At 40.5% G+C, this 23837-nt stretch overlaps 1 protein-coding gene across 2 annotated transcripts in view; it reads right to left on the bottom strand.

Annotated features, from left to right (window-relative positions):
* The window catches only part of LOC121388968 (H(+)/Cl(-) exchange transporter 7-like), a 155519-nt gene that overhangs the window by 9901 nt on the left and 121781 nt on the right, over positions 1–23837 (bottom strand). Inside the window, exons 16-21 of one of the 2 annotated variants that reach the window (XM_041520526.1) lie at positions 23250–23279; positions 15783–15848; positions 6187–6363; positions 5300–5385; positions 2629–2740; positions 420–497 (exon numbers count right to left, since the gene is read on the bottom strand). In XM_041520526.1, the coding sequence (XP_041376460.1) occupies positions 420–497; positions 2629–2740; positions 5300–5385; positions 6187–6363; positions 15783–15848; positions 23250–23279 (549 nt within the window). The remainder of the gene's footprint in view (positions 1–419; positions 498–2628; positions 2741–5299; positions 5386–6186; positions 6364–15782; positions 15849–23249; positions 23280–23837) is intronic. The other variant, XM_041520527.1, reaches the window with a different exon arrangement.

Raw genomic sequence — 23837 nt, 5'->3', positions numbered from 1 at the left:
CTTGGTTCCTTGGCTGTCTGGTTTAGAGAGTTTTAACTGTATTTCAGAGCTAATTAGGTTGGATTGGGTTTTTTGTTATTGAAAAAAGGATTCTATTTTCAGGATTAACCATTAAAATATATCTGGGAATTGTTTTGGGAATGAAACAAACGTGTACATAACACAACAAACACAACTTACCTTTTTATGAAGTAACGTCAGCAGCTGACTGGATAATATTAAACCTAAACACAACTTACCTTTTAACGAAGTAACGTCAGCAACTGACTGGATAATATTAAACCTAAACACAGCTTATCTTTTTACGAAGTAATGTCAGCAACTGACTGGATAATATTAAACCTAAACACAACTTACCTTTTTATAAGTAACGTCAGCAACTGACTGGATAATATTAAAACTAGGTAAACACAACTTACCTTTTTACGTAGTAATGTCAGCAGCTGACTGGATAATATTAAACCTTTCAACTTTCCTACCGATTGGTCTCGCTTCGACTGCAAACATAACGAGCAACATTAAAATCAATCAGTAAGTATGCAATAAACATGAATAGAAGCAACGTAAAGCTATATAATTTGAATAAATTAATAAAATTGCAGTTGTAAAAAAAAATGTCTTTAATTTGTTCATACATTAAATTAAACTTTTTTTTCATATTTTTTTTGTCTTCTTTTTTGAAAAGCATATCTTTGGACCTAATCAGCTTTGGTTAGCCCTCAATACGAAATATGAATTTCTCTCTCATTTGACTACAGTACTGTAATTTATTCATATGTCATAGTGCACTAGGAAATCAAAAACAAATGACATGTTGCTATTCTAATTTTGCCTCTGTGGCATGGTGGTTAAGTCATTAAGTCTGAAAGGTACTGGGGTTCACATTCCAGTACCCGCTCCCACGTAAAATTACTTTTAAAGACTCAAACGAAAGAGTACGGCCAATACACCAACTTCTCTCACTAACCATTAATCTTCTTCTTAAAGGAAAGGACAATTAAGGCATTTGGCCTGGTATGCATAGTCAACGATATATAATGCACATTATTGCTTAATATCAACATGTATAATCGTATAGTTAATTAATAAAACGGTTAAATGTGATGGCGCAGCCATTTTGTACCATCCCAGTGAAGATGCCCTCTGGTGAGATGGTGGTTACATAATACCTAACGTGTCACGTCAGGAATTAGTTTTCGAACATTGAATAACAAAACATACTTGATTTTTGCGGATGCATCGCAATGTTCGGTAATAATATCCAACCCAGTAAGCCAGCAACAAGTATATATTATTTTTCAATACAAAATAAACCACCATTGTCAAAGTGTCGAAACAACGGTATTATGTTTTGTACATAAATTAACCCATGTACTGAAATAATAATCGGAGTGTTTTCTTGGTTAATTGGTCTTTTCTTTCTGTGGCCTGTACCTGTGGTTCCTGATTGGCAGGTGTATATTTAGACTGTCCCCAGACACTGTGTCTAGACATACTAAAAAGACGTGCCTCTTTTATTAAGATCACAGGGTATTGTGTGATAACCGCACGGACACCCCTCAAATCATAACGGACATTATCAGCCGTCCTGCTTTATTACTGTAAGTAATTCTGTAAAATCCTTGATTAAGTAGATTTTCCCCATCTAAAATCACAAAACTGACCAATTACGTAGTCCCAAAGAAAAGAAAATTACCACTGGGGTATCGTGAGTGGTCGTTTTGGCTCAAACATACCCTACCAATAGGCCTAATAACATGTATTTTTTCTTTGGATTTTTTAAAAGAGAAAAATACTATGACTCCATTTCGTTCTATTGATGCAAGTTAAAATATATTTAGTTAAATAGTTTATTATATTCTCAAGTCATTTATGTTGTTTTACAAGTCAGGTTGATGAAAGCGAAGTGCCTTGTCTTAAATTAGAGCGTTTGTTTAAACTGTGCATAGAGGAGTTGGACAGACCTGACGTCACTTTGCCCCAAGCTATACCACCCGACACCTGACGTCACAAAAACAAAACAAAATGGCTGCCCCCAGTTAGCAAGAATAATCATGTTTTTTTATTAACTCTAAAATTACGAGTTTTTCATTTATTAAAGTGACAGTATGTGTTGGTGGTCCGGGTATGCATCTTTCCAACACATAAGGCTCTTGTTTGAGTTGACTGTCCCTTTAATTTGTCTAAAATCCTGTTTATATCCAATTAAGATTCAAGAACACTGTCTTGGGCTGTTTGTGCCATCTTTCCAGGACAGTGGGTTAGTGAGAGAGAAACATCACGAGTAAATTCAAGGTGAGCTACAGGTCACTCTTCTAGGCTAGGCGAGCTATCGCATGAAGTTTCAAATAAAACGTATTGCCACTCTCCTAAAATTGTCCACATGCGTTTGGACGAGAACGTGAAGACTGAGTGTAGTGATCTTACATATTCATATTGAGTCATTCAAACTTGATTTTGGATGGGAGCCGATACTGGGGTGCGAACCCAATACCTCCTAGCCTTAAGTCTGATGGCTTAACCACTACATCACTGAGGCCACTGTCCAGGACAGAGAACCCACATAGCTGAGGTAATTAATGCAATAATGTATCGGTTAAAAACGTAAAGTCATGTTTTTTTACTCACACGAGGTTCTATTATGGGAAATCCAGAAAATGTTTCAGCTATCAGCACATCGATGATGTATCCAACCTTCTCTTTCGGGTACAGCGACAATACGGGCTGGCTCATTACCTCACTGGAATAAAGTTAAAATTTGTTTGTTTAAGTTTAATAACACCACTAGAGCATAATAATTTATTTATCATGGGCTACTGGATGTCAAACATTTGATAATTCAGACATATAGTAATGAAAAGGAAACCTGCTACATTTTTCTATTAGTAGAAAGGGATCCTTTATATGCATCATCCCACAGACAGAATAGCACATACCACATAATGGTCTTTGACATACCAGTCGTGGTGCACTGGCTGGAACAAGAAATAGCCCAATGGGCCCACCAACAGGGATTGATCCGAGACTGACCTTGCATCAGGCGAGTGCTTTAACCACAGGGCTACATCCCGCTCCGTCACTGTATTAAAGTCATGAGTAAATATCTAGTTTTCTCTTTTGCTTTTCATGTGTAGATCCAGGATTTTATAAAGCAGGGTGGTGGTCACAAACTTCCAAAAGGGGCAACTTTAAGTTTATTGAAGGCAAATAAGCTGAGCTCCCCAAAAGAGTAGATTGGTTATGGGGTGGGAGGGGAATGCTCCCTAGGAAATTTTGAAATGAAGATGCTCAGAGATGACCCGCAGGACCCTGAAGAAAAAACCTGTAGTTTCCTCAGTAGAGGACTATAAAAAGCTCTGTTAGTCAGAAACCTCTCAACAATGGCAGAAAACTGGGGACAGTCTCTTTAACAATCAACTTACCTCACTTTGAGGTATTCAAACATGGGTGGAGGTTCCGGCATTAATAGAGGAAACACACTAACCTCGATGTTTAACAATCGACTTACCTCGCTTTGAGGTGTTCACACATGGGTGGAGGTTCCGACATTAACACAGGAATCCCACTAACCTCGATGTTTAACGATTGACTTACCTGGCTTTGAGGTGTTCACACATTGGTGGAGGATCCAAAATTAACAGAGGAATCCCACTAACCTCAATGTTTACGACTTATGGCTTTGAGGTGTTCACACATGAGTGGAGGTTCCGGCATTAACAGAGGAATCCCGCTAACCTCGATGTTTACGACTTATGGCTTTGAGGTGTTCACACATGGGTGGAGGTTCCAGCATTAACAGAGGAATCCCACTAACCTCGATGTTTATGACTTACTTCGCTTTGAGGTGTTCACACATGGGTGGAGGTTCCAGCATTAACAGAGGAATCCCACTAACCTCGATGTTTACGACTTACCTCGCTTTGAGGTGTTCACACATGGGTGGAGGTTCTGGCATTAACAGAGGAATCCCACTAACCTCGATGTTTACGACTTACCTCGCTTTGAGGTGTTCACACATGGGTGGAGGTTCTGGCATTAACAGAGGAATCCCACTAACCTCGATGTTTACGACTTACCTCGCTTTGAGATGTTCACACATGGGTGGAGGTTCCAGCATTAACAGAGGAATCCCACTAACCTCGATGTTTATGACTTACCTCGCTTTGAGGTGTTCACACATGGGTGGAGGTTCTGGCATTAACAGAGGAATCCCGCTAACCTCGATGTTTATGACTTACCTCACTTTGAGGTGTTCACACATGGGTGGAGGTTCTGGCATTAACAGAGGAATCCCACTAACCGTGATGTTTACGACTTACCTCACTTTGAGGTGTTCACACATGGGTGGAGGTTCTGGCATTAACAGAGGAATCCCGCTAACCTCGATGTTTTTGACTTACCTCACTTTGAAGTGTTCCCACATGGGTGGAGGTTCTGGCATTAACAGAGGAATCCCACTAACCTCGATGTTTAACAATCGACTTACCTGGCTTTGAGGTGTTCACACATGGGTGGAGGTTCCGACATTAACACAGGAATCCCACTAACCTCGATGTTTAACGATTGACTTACCTGGCTTTGAGGTGTTCACACATGGGTGGAGGTTCTGGCATTAACAGAGGAATCCCACTAACCGTGATGTTTACGACTTACCTCACTTTGAGGTGTTCACACATGGGTGGAGGTTCTGACATTAACAGAGGAATCCCGCTAACCTCAATGTTTATGACTTACCTCACTTTGAGGTGTTCACACATGGGTGGAGGTTCTGGCATTAACAGAGGAATCCCGCTAACCTCAATGTTTACGACTTATGGCTTTGAGGTGTTCACACATTGGTGGAGGTTCCAGCATTAACAGAGGAATCCCACTAACCTCAATGTTTACGACTTACCTCACTTTGAGGTGTTCACACATGGGTGGAGGTTCCGCCATTAACAGAGGAATCCCGCTAACCTCGATGTTTATGACTTACCTCACTTTGAGGTGTTCACACATGGGTGGAGGTTCTGGCATTAACAGAGGAATCCCACTAACCTCAATGTTTATGACTTACCTCACTTTGAAGTGTTCACACATGGGTGGAGGTTCTGGCATTAACAGAGGAATCCCACTAACCTCAATGTTTATGACTTAGCTCGCTTTGAGGTGTTCACACATGGGTGGAGGTTCTGGCATTAACAGAGGAATCCCACTAACCTCAATGTTTACGACTTACCTCGCTTTGAGGTGTTCACACGTGGGTGGAGGTTCCGGCATTAACAGAGGAATCCCGCTAACCTTGATGTTTATGACTTACCTGGCTTTGAGGTGTTCACACATGGGTGGAGGTTCCGGCATTAATATAGGAATCCCACTAACCTCGATGTTCATGTCGTACAATCCCTGGGGAAACAAAAACACAACAATACCATGGAATTAAATATTTCATCTACCATAAACGTATTCGGTGTCGCCAATAGTTGCATCCATAGATGTTCATATTTGTGGGCATGGCAAACAAAAAGTACGGAAAATAAATTTTCACATCTCCTAAGTTCAAGAGCATGTCAATATATATTTCAAAAACAAGCTTTAATTGATCTAGGATTATAGTTTGATTATAGAAAAGAAATATATCCTGCTAACAAAATAGTGGCCTGCTGGCAATAAGACAGCACTGGATGAGTAGAGGGTTTGTGACAGTGTGTGGATAATTAGGACCTCCAAGATGTATTATAGAGCAGTATGGAATTAAAATAAGACAGAATCATAAGCTAAATAGCAGATAAGACAATCATACATACAAAATGTATATATATATATATGTGTGTGTCTTGAAAAATTACCTGCAATTGTTTTTTAGCAGGTGAATTTCTATTTAATCCTCACGCCAGCCAGTGCACCACAACTGGTATATCAAAGGTTGTGGTATGTGCCATCCTGTCTATGGGATGGTGTATATAAAAGATCCCTTGCTACTAATTGAAAAGAGTAGCCCATTAAGTGGCAACAGTGAGTTTCCTTCCTGAATATTTGTGTGGTCCTTAACCATATAACCGTAAATAAGAATGTTGAGAGCATCGTTAAATAAAACATTTCTTTCTTTCTTCTATTTAATCTGCTAGGTCTAGAAAATGGAACTGCTTTTCGCTGTTTCGAGCCCTGGTTTTGAGATTATTCTTTCTTGTTTTCCGTTCTACTGACCGTGGTGAAGAAATCTCCGACCCACTTGGAGACCATGAGGGCGATCATGATACACAGGCCGAATGAAATGTCCCCCGTGCACTCAACAATGATGACAGTCAGACTGATTGTTGTGCGCAGAATCCCTCCCAGCTGGGCGGCAGCACCAATCAATGCGTACTTCCCCAAATCCTTGGCCTGAAAAATGAACAAACAAATGACAAAAACAACTTAAATCTGAGAATCTTTGACAGAACTATTTCTTTAACATATATAAACAGCTTTAAACTGAAATCAGTTATTGAATTTGGTGATTTAAGTTTACAATTCCACTGGAATCGTAAAATGATTTAATATAGATATTCTGGGATCCCATCTTATAATCTTACACTTCTGACCCAAAATCTGAGATTCATGGAAGCCTGAAAATATAAATTAACACTGTAAATTGTAGAAAAAAGAAGAACTTTGTTTTGTTTAATGACACCACTAGAGCACATTGATTTATTCATCATTGGCTTTTGGACGTCAAACATTTGATAATTTTTGACATATAGTCTTAGAGAGGAAGCCTGCTACATTTTCCCATTAGTAGCAAGGGATCTTTTATATGCACCATCCCACAGACAGGATAGCACATACCATGGCCTTTGAAATACTAGTCGTGTTGCACTGGATGGAACGAGAAATAGCCAAAAGGGTCCACCGACTGGGTTCGATCCCAGACCAACCACACATCAAGCGAACACTATACCACTGGTCTACATCCCACCCCTTGTAAACTGTAGAAGTACATACAGGTGTTCTTTTTTGTCTTAATGTACTCATTCTTTTCATTTTGTGTTAATGTTAATTGTCTTGCTCAAATATTCTTGCAACTACAAAATCACCAATATTTTATTGACCTTGACATATGACATAACATATTTCCAAACTAGAAAATGGTAGTATGAATGGAAATTAAGACAAATCCTATTTATAATAATAATTATTATTAATAATAATACACTGTACATGTAGCAATAACAATAACATTAATAATAATAAAAAGTTCTTAAAAACATTAATTTTTAACAATAAAATAAAATAAATTTAATAAAAACATTCAACTGAAAATACACAAAACAAATTCATTCACTGAAAATATAACATATAAGAACTGCATGCCATGAAAATACAGATTTTGTGTTATTTTATGAAACAAATACTGTTTAAGTCTATATTTAACAATAACAAGATTGACTAGCATATTAATACTGTTCAGCTTTGGATGCTGATTCCATATTACAATGAACTACCGGTAGACCAATGAGAGCTCTGTCATCAAATATATATGAATATGCATAAGGCAACCGCAACATAAAAGTGAGTTGAAGTACCTGCATGAGTCTATCATATATAGCAGACTTCTACGTAAAAAAAATAATTGATGACAGTGATGATTTGCTCCCTTAATTAAGGCATTTAAGACACATGTCTTACTATACTTATAGCATACAAATTCACATGCTAAGGTGGGTTAAAAATCACTCTCCTTGAACTAGTTTCAGGTGAGTGATGGTGAGGTGATAGCTCACCTAAGATGGCAAGTTCTGATATAGCAAACATTTTTAGTTTTTTAAAGACTAGCCTCATTGTGCCAAAACTCCAAACCTCTAAAATACTAACATTCCTAGACTAATAACTAAACATTATCTCTGTATAATAATGAACAAAAACCCAACAACCATTAAACACTGGAAAAACACAGCTAATCATTGCTAGTCTGCATGAAGGCCAAACATCACATGTTGACAGCCTCATATGGCTGTTTCCATCTATCTTAAGCCCCGGTCACACTGTCAAAGATCAGGACACCGGGTTAGCTACGGATACGATTCGGCATCATTTGTGACAATCCGTTGTGGTCCGTACTAAACTGTACTGATCCTTAGCGATCCTTAACGATCTGTAGCGACCTCTAGCGACCAATAGTGCTCTCCGTTATCAACTAACTTCTATCCTTAATAATCCTTGGTTTATCCGTCGAAAACCGTAGTTAAACCGTGGTATATCCATAGATAGACCACTATCCAGGGTCATCCATGAGGTTTTCATCCATAGTGGATCCGGCCAGACGATCTTTGACAGTGTGACCAGGGCTTAATACAAAAAAACACTAATACAATACAAAAATACAAAAGCAATTTTATTCGATAATAATTTGTACTGATGGCAAAGGAATATTCATTAAATTACGCTGCAATAAAACTGATTTTTTTTTAATTAGACTACAGTTCTGTTGATAGTTACTGGTACATATGATTTTATCACAAATTTGGGTTTGGGGATGAAACCAAAAACCTAAATTTTTTATGTCAGAATTAAATAGTTAACAATGAAAATTAACATAAATATCCCTATATGCTAATACTATAATTTTCTTCCTTCAGAACAACAATGAGGATACTCTGTTCTAAGTTTCCCTGGCAACAACATATTTACCATAAACCAAATCAGATCAGCTGTGTTTGGGTACATTTTTCTAATATGTGTGAAGGTAAAAAAAAAATTTTTAAATTCACTTACAATTATGACAGCCAAAACAGCCAAAATTAAATTGAATTAAATTAAAAATAAAGTTTAAATTAAAATAAAATAATTATAGTATATTAAACGAGCTTCCATTTCGTATCATGTTTATGTCCTGAGTGAAATAATTTTCAATTCTCATGAGCTTTAGCGAATGACAATGAAAATTATTTCAAGAGGGACATAAACATGATATGAAATGGTAGCGAGTTTAATATCCTATTTATTACCCATAATCGATCTTAATTTATATCACTCAACTCGTTTCGTTGATGCTCCTGTAAGGTTGTGCGCCAACTGAAAGTGTTACGTCCCTCTTGGCGTTCTAGTGGGACGTATCACTTTGATATGTACCAAGATATTTTTAACCATATGGGTAATAAATTAAATTAAGGCACGAACAGGCAGAACAATTAAGATAAAGCAACAATAACTCAAATAATTATGTCTTCATGTTACTGCCACTACTAGATTACAGGGAAGTGACTCATGTGGAACATCTGAAATGACCGAAACAGTGTGATTATTGCATTTTCATTTTTTAATCATAATTTCATTGCTAGGTTAAAGGTGCTGCCCTGAGTTTATTGCCATGGTAACATGATTTTTTAATGGCTACAATTACATAACTGAATGCTATAACTGACAGTGTTTCTGCCAGAAAGACATTTTGGGTATGGTGCTATGGAATTGAATGCAACCAGTCAACGGGGGTATGGGGCACATCCCCCAGAAAGAAAAATGGGTTATGTTTAGGGTTAGGGTTAAGACAAGCATACAGCAATGATACGAGTAATTAATTTTGTTAAAAAGTTCACTTAAAAAAATATACTCTGCCAAAAAATGTGGGTATTGCACCATACCCGTTTTACCCTCTGTCAGAAACTCTGACTGAATATCAGTATATAAGTATAGAGACACTTAAATGAATTGAATTATTTGGACTAATACACAAAATGTTTGGTTTAAAAGTTTGGTTTGTTTAACAACACCACTAAAGCACACTGATTAATTCATCACCAGTATTGGATGTCAAACATTGGTAATTCTGACATGTAATCATCAGAGGAAACCCGCTTCATTTTTCCTAATGCACTATCCCAGGAACAGGACAGCACATACCAAAGCCTTTGATATACCAGTCGTGGTGCACTGGCTGGAATGAGAAATAGGTCAATGGGCCCACCGACAGGGATCTTTAACATTTATATTTTACACAGCTGGCAAACAAACTTCAAAAAGAAGAAAAAGGAAATGTTTTATTTAACGACGCACTCAACACATTTTATTTATGGTTATATGGCATCAGACATATGGTTATGGACCAGAAAAATATTGGCAGAGGAAACCTGCTATCGCCACTTCATGGGCTACTCTTTTAGATTAGCAGCAAGGGATCTTTTATATGCACCATCCCATAGACAGGATAGCACATACCACAATCTTTGTAACACCTGTCGAGGTGCACTGGCTGGAACGAGAAATAACTCAATGGGCCCATCTATGGGGATCGATCCGAAACCGACCATGCATCAAGTGAGAGCTTTACCACTGGGCTATATCCCGCCCCAACTTCAAAAAGAAGACACCAGTTTTAATCCTGGAAAACAGAAACCTTCATTTACATGTACCATGTTTTATATCACTACCTGAATGTTCACCCCCCAAAAAAAACACAACCACAAAAACAACAAAAAACAACAACAACAACAACAACAAAAAATAACACAAAAAAAAAGCACAAAAAAACCCACACACCAAAAATACAAAAAAGCAGAAAAACAAAACAAAACAAAAAACACATGAATAAGGCGTGGCTGCTGGTAACAGTCCAAATCCATTAACCAGAAAGCATCAGTTATTACCTCGTTAGTAAAAACATTAAATACACTTCGCCTTCAAAATAATTTTAGCAATATGTCTGTAAAACGCTTACAGTTCCTTACTAAAAATATTATTGTGCACATTCAGACATCCCTTTATATGCGGAAGCTGTCGCAAACAATTTTGTCGCCTGTACTGATGCATGTTATAAAGTGTCAATCCTCCTACAGATGGAGTTGGAACTGTATATCATGGTCAAGACCAGATATCGTCAAGTTCTATAGACAGGGAGTCATGGCTACATAACCTTGATCACGACTATCATAACTTGTTTTTGAATTCGTCTTGTACAGAGATGTAGTATTGAATATGCTACAGAAATGGTTTTGGTGGCAGTCCTCCTACAGACAATGTTGGAACCATATATTCAGTCTTGAATAGAGGTGTGGTATTGAATATGCTAATTACAGATCATGATTAATGTTACAGCTTCTATTATATAATTTTAAACTTTCATATTGTTTTGGTGCATTACTGGTAAATATATTCAGTCAAATTAAAAACTTGTAATGGCAATGTCTACACTCCATTTGAAGCCTATCACAGCCCACGTGACCCGATCCATAGCACGTGCACAGCACCATTGAGGCAAAAGTGTTTTTGCACGTGCCACTGGTCACGTGACTACAATAGCACATGTGTTTTTATCGTTACTTGCTCACAGTAGTCTGACAAAATGAAAAAACACATTAAAACGAAATGTGCAGCATGAATGTGACTTCAGCATGTTGTATGTGGGAATGTCACTAGCTGATGTTGCAAGGGTGTTGGGTTGCAGTCGACGGGCAATTTATGATCTGCGGACACGAATACAACAAACAGGCACCATAGCTGATCGCCCCTGACTGGGTAGACCACATGTGACGTCACAGGCAGATGACCGTCATATCATGTTACATCACCTCTGCAACCGTTTCATGACAGCTACAGCAACCAGTAATGAATTTTTCAGATGTCGGGTGTTCGCGCAAATGATCCGAATGGTTGCAAACTGCTCAACTCCACGCATGGCACCCATATGTTGGAACCATTTTGACCCAATTTCATTGACGTCAATGTCAACTGTAGGCACAACACCACTTGTGATGGACTCAGAGGGAATGGAATAGAGTCGTGTTTAGCGATGAATCAAGATTCACAATGTGGTGAACGTCATGCTCAGTGTTGTGTCAGTGAAGTTGATAGATTCGGAGGTGGAAGTAATGGTTTGGGGTGTTTTCTGTGGAAATGGCCGCAATCTCAATGTTGCTGCATACTGCGACCAGGTGCTGACCCAAGAACTTGTGCCCTTTATGACAGCTCATGGTCCAGGCCTGATTTTTCAGCATGACATCGCCAGACCACACATGGCCATCTTGACAAGGGATTACCCGACCTAAATCCCATCAAGCACGTCTGGGATGTGCTGAGAAGACGCCTGCACACTCTCGGGAACCCTCCACAGACTTTGCAGGAACTTGGTGCCTCATTAGTGGAACAATGGCACCGTATCTCTAATGCAGTCTTTACATGCATCAGGCAGTCAATGAGGAGGCGTTGCCTTGCAGTTGTGGGTACACATGGAGGGCATACACGCTACTGAACCTGTGATTTGATCAGATGACCCTGCTTGTTAATTACCATTTTGACTATTTGTGGTCTTGACGAATGCTGTGGGTACATCGAACAGATTTTTCACTCAACATTTATTCCTATTCTTTCTTTGAATGTCATACAAATGCCTTATTTAACACGTTCTTCGTCATATTTGCTAATTGGCCAAGATGAAACCGTTGTGAAGTTTTTAATTTGATTAATTGATAGATTGACAAATATTATTGTAAATTTTCTCAGGGTAAAAAAACCCATACCTCCATTTAAAAGGCGAAGTATCTTTAACACAAGACTTAAGTGATCAAACTTGTACACAGGTTCTCTATAAAAAAAAAAACTAAACATGCAAAAGTGACACATAATTAACTGCAAACACAGTGCCTGGGACGACTAACACACCAATGTCAGTTTTATCAACAGTATTGAAGTGTACGAAAAACATATAGGACATCTGGTTTTAGTTTAAAAACTACAATGTTCTTGGTGGTGTAGTGGTTACGCCATCAGACTTAAGGCTGGTAGGTACTGGGTTCACCTCCCGGTACCAGCTCCTACTCAGAGCAAGTTTAACAATTCAATGGGTAGGTGTAAAGCCACTGCACCGATTTCTTTCTCAATAACCATAAACAACTAACCACTACTCGTGGGCTACTCTTTTCGATTAGCAGCAAAGGATCTTTTATATGCACCATCCCACAGACAGGATAACACATACCATGGCCTTTGATATACCAGTCATGGTGCACTAGCTGGAGCAACACTATGAATGGAGTAGCGTATTAGAGTGAAGCTTGTTGACTGTAAAACTCTTTACTGCCAAAAGCAGAAGAGTTAAAGCATTCTTAAACATCTTTGTATAGCCTTCGATATTGCAAGGATTTCCTACTGCAAGAAGTCTGATGATGTTCATGGATTTCTATTGGTTTTTAAAGTGGACCAAACATGGATTTTCTTTTCTTTTTGTTAACATTTCTAATAGAGGTGCACAAACATACACACACTCACCCACCAAACTCACCCACACTCACCCAACCAAACTCACCCTCACAACTCTCTCTCACTCACACACACACACACTGACACTAACCCACTAAACTCACTCATCCACCAAACTCTCTCTCACTCACACACACACAACACTAACTCACCAAACTCACCGACACTAACCCACCAAACTCACTGACACTAACCCATTGACACTAACCCACCAAACTCACCCACACACACGCACGTGCACACACACACACATACTCGCACACTAACCCACCAAACTCTCTCACTCACACACACACACACACACAGACACTAACCCACCAAACTCACCCACACTATAAATAAAGTCAATGAGTGTTGAAAGCAGGTATTTTTCAGGAATAAATATTGTAATGGCAATGTCTACACTCCATTTGAAACCCATCACAGCCCACATGACCCAATACATAGCACGTGCACAGCACCATTAGGGCGAAAGTGGTTTTGCACGTGCCACTGGTCACGTGACTACAATAGCACACATGTTTTTATCGTTACTTGCTCACTGTAGTCTGACACAATATAAAATACATTAAAACGATATTTGCAATGTGCAGCGTGAACATGCTGTCGGTATGTTGCATGTGGGAACATCAGTAACTGACTTGCAAGGGTGTTGGGTTGCAGTCGATGGGCAATTTATGACCTGCAGACACGAGTACAACAAACGTGCACCACAGCTGATCGCCCCCCAACCGGGTAGACCACGTGTAATGTATTGTGTTATGTCACTTCCGCAACCATTCCATGACAGCTACAGCAACCAGTAGTGAACTTTTTAGACATCGGGTGTCTGTGCAAATGATCCAAAATCGGCTATGAACCGCTCACCTCTACGCATGGTGCCCATATGCTGGACCCATTTTGACCCAATTTCATCAACATCAATGTAAACTGTTGGCACAACGCCACTTGCGATGGACTCAGAGGGAATGGAATAGAGTCGTGTTTAGTGATGGATCAAGATTCACACTGCGATTTGCCAATGGCAGGCAGAGGGTTTGGAGATGATGTGGTGAACGTCATGCTCAGTGTTGTGTCAGTGAAGTTGACAGATTCGGAGGCAGAAGTGTAATACTTTGGGGTGCTTACTGTGGAAATGGATGTTCTTGACTTCTTGTCATCCGTGGCAACCAATACGCTGCTGCATACTGCGACCAGGTGCTGGCCCAGGAACCTGTACCCTTCATGGCAGCTCATGGTCCAGGCCTGATCTTTCAGCATGACAATGCCAGACCCCACATGGTCATCTTGACAAGAGATTACCTGAGAAACGCGGGCATCAATGTCATGGATTGGCCTTCAAGGTCGCCTGACCTGAATCCCATTGAGCACATCTGGGATGTGCTGAGAAGATGCCTGCGCACTCTCAGGAACCCTCCACAGACTTTGCAGGAACTTGGTGCCTCATTAGTGGAACAATGGCGCCGTATCCCTAATGCAGTCTTTACATGCATCAGGCAGTTGATGAAGAGGCATTGCCTTGCAGTTGTGGGTACAAAAGGAGGGCATATGCGCTACTGAACCTGTGATTTCATCAGATGACCCTGCTTGTGAATTACCATTTTGACTGGGTTTTTTTTTTATGAATGCTCTGGGTGCATCGAACAGATTTTAGACTCAACATTTATTCCTATTCTTTCTCTGGATATCATACAATAAAAAAAATACCTGATTTAACACGTTCTTCTGTCATATTTGCTAATTAGCCAATATGAAACGGTTGTGAAGTTTTTAATTTGACTCAGTATATATTCTTTGGTGGTACGTCTCACTAGTCAAGCCAGATTAATAAACAGCTGCCTCTTTTAACCCTTTCAATAACTTCAACCACTGGTCCACACACAGAATCAGGGCTCCGGATTCCACAGAAACTTTCATTTCTGGTAGCATGCATGTGAGCAAAATCACAGAACTGAAAGCCTGCAACATACTGCACCATTACCATGACTACATAAAACCAGTTTCCATGGGCTCCAATCATCACAGGTCATGCAATCAAAAGAACTGTTAACAATAAAATATGAAATCTTAATGCTATCTGGGTATTCTGGGTATATATGATTTTATGCCTGTGTGACACAATATTCAGTCCACACACACTCCCCCCTCTATTCCTCCCTCCCTCTCTCTATCTGTGTGTCTCTCTCTATATGTCTATCTTTCTCTGTGTGTGTCTATCTGTCTGCCTGTGTGTGTGTCTCTCTCCACCCTCCCCCTCTCCCTCTCTGTCTGTGTCTCTCTCTCTATAAGCATATCCGTCTGTCTCTGTGTGTGTGTGTGTCTCTCTCTCTGTCTGTCTGTCTCTATCTCTCTCTATCTATCTCTCTCTGTCTCTCTCTCTCTCACTCTATCTCTCTCTCTCTTTCTCTGTCTGTCTCTCTCTGTCTGTGTCTCTCTCTATTTCACTCTCTCACTGTCTATCTGTCTCTCTATTCTAAACATGGTCTGTTATTAAAACAACATGTGGTGAGTGGCAACAAATGCAGAAACCAGAAACCAAAAACCAAAAACCAACATGGAATACATTAGCTTACCTTGCCCAAATGTAGAGCAGGAAATGCTTTCGTTATTACAACAGTTGCGTTTGGAAGCCTGGGGGACTATTTAAAGATAAACCCATTCCATTAGTACAAATGGTAATTAACAAGTTTAATCAATTGTACACAATGTTCACACTCACTCACACACATGCATACATGCATGCACACAAACATGCACACCAGAGAACATTTTGTTCAGTATCACATGGCACTTAGCTACAGAAATTTCAGATATCGCTACACGATTATAAAATGTTAAATAATAATTGCTACTCAATTTTCAAATGATCACCACCCATTGCTAATCAAATTTAAAAAAACTAAATGTTCCCTGCACACACAATTTGATAACCAGTGTCCCATTCCATGAAGCGATCTTAGCGCTAAGATAACCTTAAGTGCATAAGGTGGTTCTGTACCTTAATGTGATCTCACGGCTAAGATCGCTTTGTGGAATGGAGCATTGAACTGCTGCTACTGAGAGAGAGGACGAACCAGGCAGAAGGGGCAGTTGTAACCCCTACAGAAAATTAAAGTTTCTTTTGTTTAACAAAACCATTAGAGCACACTAACTTATTAATCAATGGCTACTGGAAACCCACTACATTTAGTCTTAGAGAGGAAACCCGCTACACTTTCCATTAGTAGCAAGGGATCTTTTATATACACCATCCCACAGACAGGATAGCACATAGCACATGCTTTGATATACCAGTCATGGGGATCTTTTATATACACCATCCCACAGACAGGATAGCACATACCACATGCTTTGATATACCATTCGAGAAATGGGCCCACTGAAGAGGATTGATCCTAGAACCGACCACACAACAGGCAAGTGCTTTATCACAGAAAGTTCCTAGACCGACCACACAACAGGCAAGTGCTTTATCACACAAAGTCTCCAGGTAATTATTTACCTCATTAAATATTATTTGTAAAAACATGTGTAAATAAAGACAACATTTATGGCTCATTTCTGCTATACACTCATTTAAAATACTTTGCTATCTGTGTCCCATATACTGATCCCTGGTGAAACCAGGATACCACCACCCCACCTCCGAGAACACAGTTACAGGCCTACTACTCTGGAGAAACCAGGATACCACCACCCCACCTCCGAGAACACAGTTACAGGCCTACTACTCTGGAGAAACCAGGATACCACCACCCCACCTCCGAGAACACAGTTACAGGCCTACTACTCTGGAGAAACCATGATACCACCACCCCACCTCCTAGAACACAGTTACAGGCCTACTACTCTGGAGAAACCAGGATACCACCACCCCACCTCCGAGAACACAGTTACAGGCCTACTACTCTGGAGAAACCATGATACCACCACCCCACCTCCTAGAACACAGTTAGTTACAGGCCTACTACTCTGGAGAAACCATGATACCACCACCCCACCTCCTAGAACACAGTTAGTTACAGGCCTACTACTCTGGAGAAACCATGATACCACCACCCCACCTCCGAGAACACAGTTACAGGCCTACTACTCTGGAGAAACCAGGATACCACCACCCCACCTCCGAGAACACAGTTACAGGCCTACTACTCTGGTGAAACCAGGATACCACCACCCCACCTCCGAGAACACAGTTACAGGCCTACTACTCTGGAGAAACCAATACCACCACCCCACCTCCGAGAACACAGTTACAGGCCTACTACTCTGGAGAAACCAGGATACCACCACCCCACCTCCGAGAACACAGTTACAGGCCTACTACTCTGGAGAAACCAATACCACCACCCCACCTCCGAGAACACAGTTACAGGCCTACTACCAGGATACCACCACCCCACCTCCGAGAACACAGTTACAGGCCTACTACTCTGGAGAAACCAGGATACCACCACCCCACCTCCGAGAACACAGTTACAGGCCTACTACTCTGGAGAAACCAGGATACCACCACCCCACCTCCGAGAACACAGTTTTACAGGCCTACTACTCTGGTGAAACCAGGATACCACCACCCCACCTCCGAGAACACAGTTACAGGCCTACTACTCTGGAGAAACCAGGATACCACCACCCCACCTCCTAGAACACAGTTACAGGCCTACTACTCTGGAGAAACCAGGATACCACCACCCCACCTCCGAGAACACAGTTACAGGCCTACTACTCTGGAGAAACCATGATACCACCACCCCACCTCCTAGAACACAGTTAGTTACAGGCCTACCACTCTGGAGAAACCATGATACCACCACCCCACCTCCTAGAACACAGTTAGTTACAGGCCTACTACTCTGGAGAAACCATGATACCACCACCCCACCTACTAGAACACAGTTAGATACAGGCCTACTACTCTGGAGAAACCATGATACCACCACCCCACCTCCTAGAACACAGTTACAGGCCTACTACTCTGGAGAAACCAGGATACCACCACCCCACCTACTAGAATACAGTTAGATACAGGCCTACTACTCTGGAGAAACCATGATACCACCACCCCACCTACTAGAATACAGTTAGATACAGGCCTACTACTCGGGGGAAACCATGATACCACCACCCCACCTCCTAGAACACAGTTAGATACAGGCCTACTACTCTGGAGAAACCATGATACCACCACCCCACCTCCTAGAACACAGTTAGATACAGGCCTACTACTCTGGGGAAACCATGATACCACCACCCCACCTCCTAGAATACAGTTAGATACAGGCCTACTACTCTGGAGAAACCATTATACCACCACCCCACCTCACAGAACACAGTTAGATACAGGCCTACTACTCTGGAGAAACCATGATACCACCACCCCACCTCCTAGAACACAGTTAGATACAGGCCTACGACTCTGGAGAAACCATGATACCACCACCCCACCTCCTAGAACACAGTTAGATACAGGCCTACCACTCTGGGGAAACCATGATACCACCACCCCACCTCCTAGAACACAGTTAGATACAGGCCTACCACTCTAGGGAAACCATGATACCACCACCCCACCTCCTAGAACACAGTTAGATACAGGTCTACCACTCTGGGGAAACCATGATACCACCACCCCACCTCCTAGAACACAGTTAGATACAGGCCTACCACTCTGGGGAAACCATGATACCACCACCCCACCTCCTAGAACACAGTTAGATACAGGCCTACCACTCTGGGGAAACCATGATACCACCACCCCACCTCCGTGAACACAGTTAGATACAGGCCTACCACTCTAGGGAAACCATGATACCACCACCCCACCTCCAAGAACACAGTTAGATACAGGCCTACCACTCTAGGGAAACCATGATACCACCACCCCACCTCCGAGAACACAGTTAGATACAGGCCTACTACTCTGGAGAAACCATGATACCACCACCCCACCTCCGAGAACACAGTTAGATACAGGCCTACCACTCTGGGGAAACCATGATACCACCACCCCACCTCCTAGAACACAGTTAGATACAGGCCTACTACTCTGGGGAAACCATGATACCACCACCCCACCTCCTAGAACACAGTTAGATACAGGTCTACCACTCTAGGGAAACCATGATACCACCACCCCACCTCCTAGAACACAGTTAGATACAGGCCTACTACTCTGGAGAAACCATGATACCACCACCCCACCTCCTAGAACACAGTTAGATACAGGCCTACTACTCTGGGGAAACCATGATACCACCACCCCACCTCCTAGAACACAGTTAGATACAGGCCTACCACTCTAGGGAAACCATGATACCACCACCCCACCTCCTAGAACACAGTTAGATACAGGCCTACTACTCTGGGGAAACCATGATACCACCACCCCACCTCCTAGAACACAGTTAGATACAGGCCTACCACTCGGGGGAAACCATGATACCACCACCCCACCTCCTAGAACACAGTTAGATACAGGTCTACTACTCTGGGGAAACCATGATACCACCACCCCACCTCCTAGAACACAGTTAGATACAGGCCTACCACTCTGGGGAAACCATGATACCACCACCCCACCTCCTAGAACACAGTTAGATACAGGCCTACTACTCTGGGGAAACCATGATACCACCACCCCACCTCCTAGAACACAGTTAGATACAGGCCTACTACTCTGGGGAAACCATGATACCACCACCCCACCTCCTAGAACACAGTTAGATACAGGCCTACTACTCTGGGAAACCATGATACCACCACCCCACCTCCTAGAACACAGTTAGATACAGGCCTACTACTCTGGGGAAACCATGATACCACCACCCCACCTCCTAGAACACAGTTAGATACAGGCCTACTACTCTGGGGAAACCATGATACCACCACCCCACCTCCTAGAACACAGTTAGATACAGGCCTACTACTCTGGTGAAACCATGATACCACCACCCCACCTCCTAGAACACAGTTAGATACAGGCCTACCACTCTAGGGAAACCATGATACCACCACCCCACCTCTTAGAACACAGTTAGATACAGGCCTACCACTCTGGGGAAACCATGATACCACCACCCCACCTCCTAGAACACAGTTAGATACAGGCCTACTACTCTGGGGAAACCATGATACCACCACCCCACCTCCTAGAACACAGTTAGATACAGGCCTACTACTCTGGGGAAACCATGATACCACCACCCCACCTCCTAGAACACAGTTAGATACAGGCCTACTACTCTGGGGAAACCATGATACCACCACCCAACCTCCTAGAACACAGTTAGATACAGGCCTACTACTCTACATCAGCAACAGGTACTACAAATATCTAACATTAAAAAACCCAACAAAGTTTTAATATAACAACTGTATCTTAAAATACCACATTCTAGAACTGTTTACTATGTAGATAATTTTATTTTCTATCAAATAGGATGCATTTTTGGAAAAACTGCAGATAGAACTTCGTAATTTTCAGGCCACAAACTACAAATATCTAAGATTAAAAAACACCACAAAGACTCAAAACAATTCTGATCTCCTACATTCAAGGGCCATAACTCTGTACAAAAATTGGGTAAATCGCCATGAATGTCAAACTTGATTTGTAATAGTACATGATAAACACAAACACAAAATTTCAACTGAATATCTTGAGGCACAGCAAAAACAAAATTTGAAAAACCGAATGTTCATATCTTCTAACTTCAAGGGCCATAACTCTGTCGAAATTGGGTAAATTGTCATAAAAGTAAAACTTGATTCATAACAGTACACGATAAAGCTATAAACAAAATTCCAGTTCAGTAGCTTGAGATATTGTGAAGAAAACGTATGTTAAACGTATGTATGGGAGACATGGACAGACAGACAGACAGACAGACAGACAGACAGGTAGACAGGTAGACAGGTAGATAGAAGGATGGAGATGAAACCTGTAGTCTCCTCTGGTTGGACCAGTAGAGGACTAATAGAAAAGAAGTGCACAATACTAAGATTTCAGTCTGTATTGTAGTAAACTGTGTTCAGCCATGCAGAACTTCTCAGTCAGTGACGAATGCACAACCATGAATGGACTATATTAACTCATCATTAAAAATAACTGGTCATCACATTTTGGCATATGGTCTATTCATCACGCTATATATCTAAACAGTAAAAGTATTTGAATGTTTTGGTGGAAAGATCAGGGGCAGATACAGTACATGAATTTGAAAAGGTGGGATATATATGAAATGTTTAGTGTGCTATCTATACTAAAAAATGACCCTATATACATTGGCGTAAAACATCAAGAAATAGAAAATATGTCAAAAACGTGGTGTGTACAATCTGTCTATGGATATATTAGTAAGTTAAAGTTTGTTTTGTTTATCGACACCACTAGAGCACACTGATTTATTAATCATCAGCTACTGGATGTCAAACATGTGGTCATTTAGAGAGGAAACCTGTTATATTTTTTTTACTTACAATTTTGAATCTGTTGCTATTTTAACAATATTTGACCTATGGGTCAAACATTTTCTGTGAAGGTGTCAAATATTCACATACAGGTAGTAATGGGTGTGAACTATCAAAATTACAAATAAAATAATTCTGTGGTCAGAAGGGTTAATGTTTTATGGGGGGGGGGGGGGGGGGGGCACCTGATATATGTATCCAACACCAAAATTAGATGACAAGTCAGTTTTAAGATATTATTGAACAGGTGTGTGTAATGAAGGCAACATGTAAACCAAAAAAAAGCTGTACGACCCTGGACTTTATTTGGTGGACCAGGTCAATGTTTACATGCTGCAGGTCAGACATAACGTAAACAAAATGCAACATTGAGTGGATCCATGAATCGTGGCAGTACTCGGAGAATCTACAGTGACCAAACTTCCACAAAGCTCTATGAAGCTAACAAAATAAGCAGACAACGGAACGACATCACGTCCTTAATGTAAGATGACAAAAATATGACACGGGGTGTGCAGTGGGGGTGGGGGGATGTCATGTCATCCCATTCCAGTTTCCAAAAACATTCAGACATTTAACCACCATTTAAGCCATTGCTGTTATGAAGACCGAACAAAACTGACTGCAAACTAATGTTTAAGCAAAATATTTCTGCTTCATAGTCCAATAAAATTTAACCTTGTATGTCTATTCATAAAAATAAATTGTTATGGTGATAAAGGTGCCTTCTTAAAGATGCAAGTGTCATATTTTGTTATTTTTACCTATATTTGTGATAAAAAATTACAAATTAATCAATCCAATACACACTCAGTAGTATTTGCATATTTTGTTATTTTTACCTATATTTGTGATAAATATATTATAATTATAAATTAATCAATCCCACATATCTAGAATTTGCATAATTAATTCAAGAACATCAAAAGTATAATGTGCTGCCACCTGGCATAAACAGTGATTTCATGGAGAATTGTTTTGTGAAAAAAAACCTAACTAATAATTTGTATACAGAAAATATTCATCGCATAGCCATTAAAATAGCAACCAGTTCTTTGTCATCATGCATTTCAACAGAAAAACAAAAAATGTTTTTCTTCATTATGCAATTTTGAAACTACCCCTTTAAATTAAAAAAAAAAAAAAACCCAGACAAATTTATATATCCAGTATATTCATGACATGTTTGTGATTTTCAGGTTCATATTTCATACAGAACACATGAAAACTGTTAATTTATTTATGACCAGGACATTATAGTAAAGTAAACTTTGTTTTATTTAACGACACCACTAGAGCACATTGATTTTTTATCTTATCATCGGCTATTGGACGTCAAACATATGGTTATTTTGACACTTTTTTTTAGAGGAAACTCGCTGTTGCCACATTGGCTACTCTTTTACGACAGACAGCAAGGGATCTTTTATTTGTACTTCCCACAGGCAGGATACCACAAACCATGGACTTTGTTTAACCAAGGACATCATAGATGACCATGCATGAAATGGTCGCGTATAACATTACATCGTCTTACATTAAGGACTCAACATTAAACAATACATTACCACACAGGAACTGCCAGTGATATTTATGACCTATTCAAACATAATTGTCAACACTTTAACACCCCAGAAATAAAGAATATCCCTCATTCGATGTCAAAATTCTAGATGTCATTTTAATCTACTACTTAAATTAAAGTTGACAGACTAAACGATATCAATATACTCTCTCTCAACTCTCCCACCCTCACCCCCTAATTATATTGATAAATAAAATTAGAACAATCTTCCTTGTGGAAGGAAGGAAGGAAATGTTTTACTTAACGACGCACTCAACACATTTTATTTACGGTTATATGGTTGAGGACCACACAGATATTGAGAGAGGAAACCCCCTGTCTCCACTTCATGGGCTACTCTTTTCGATTAGCAGCAAGGGATCTTTTATATGCACCATGCCACAGACAGATAGTACATACCCTGGCCTTTGTTACACCAGTTGTGGAGCACTGGCTGGAATGAGAAATAGCCCAATGGGCTCTTCCTTGTGTATTGATCGTTCATTGCACCACTGAGTATCCAGTACCCAACCTCAATTACTGCTGTAGATCATCAACACCAAATCTGTATCACCTGCCATGTGGATTATCT

This window comes from Gigantopelta aegis, chromosome 14 (assembly GCF_016097555.1).
Source record: "Gigantopelta aegis isolate Gae_Host chromosome 14, Gae_host_genome, whole genome shotgun sequence".
Taxonomy (NCBI): domain Eukaryota; kingdom Metazoa; phylum Mollusca; class Gastropoda; order Neomphalida; family Peltospiridae; genus Gigantopelta; species Gigantopelta aegis.
This window is presented reverse-complemented; position numbering and strand designations above follow the sequence as displayed.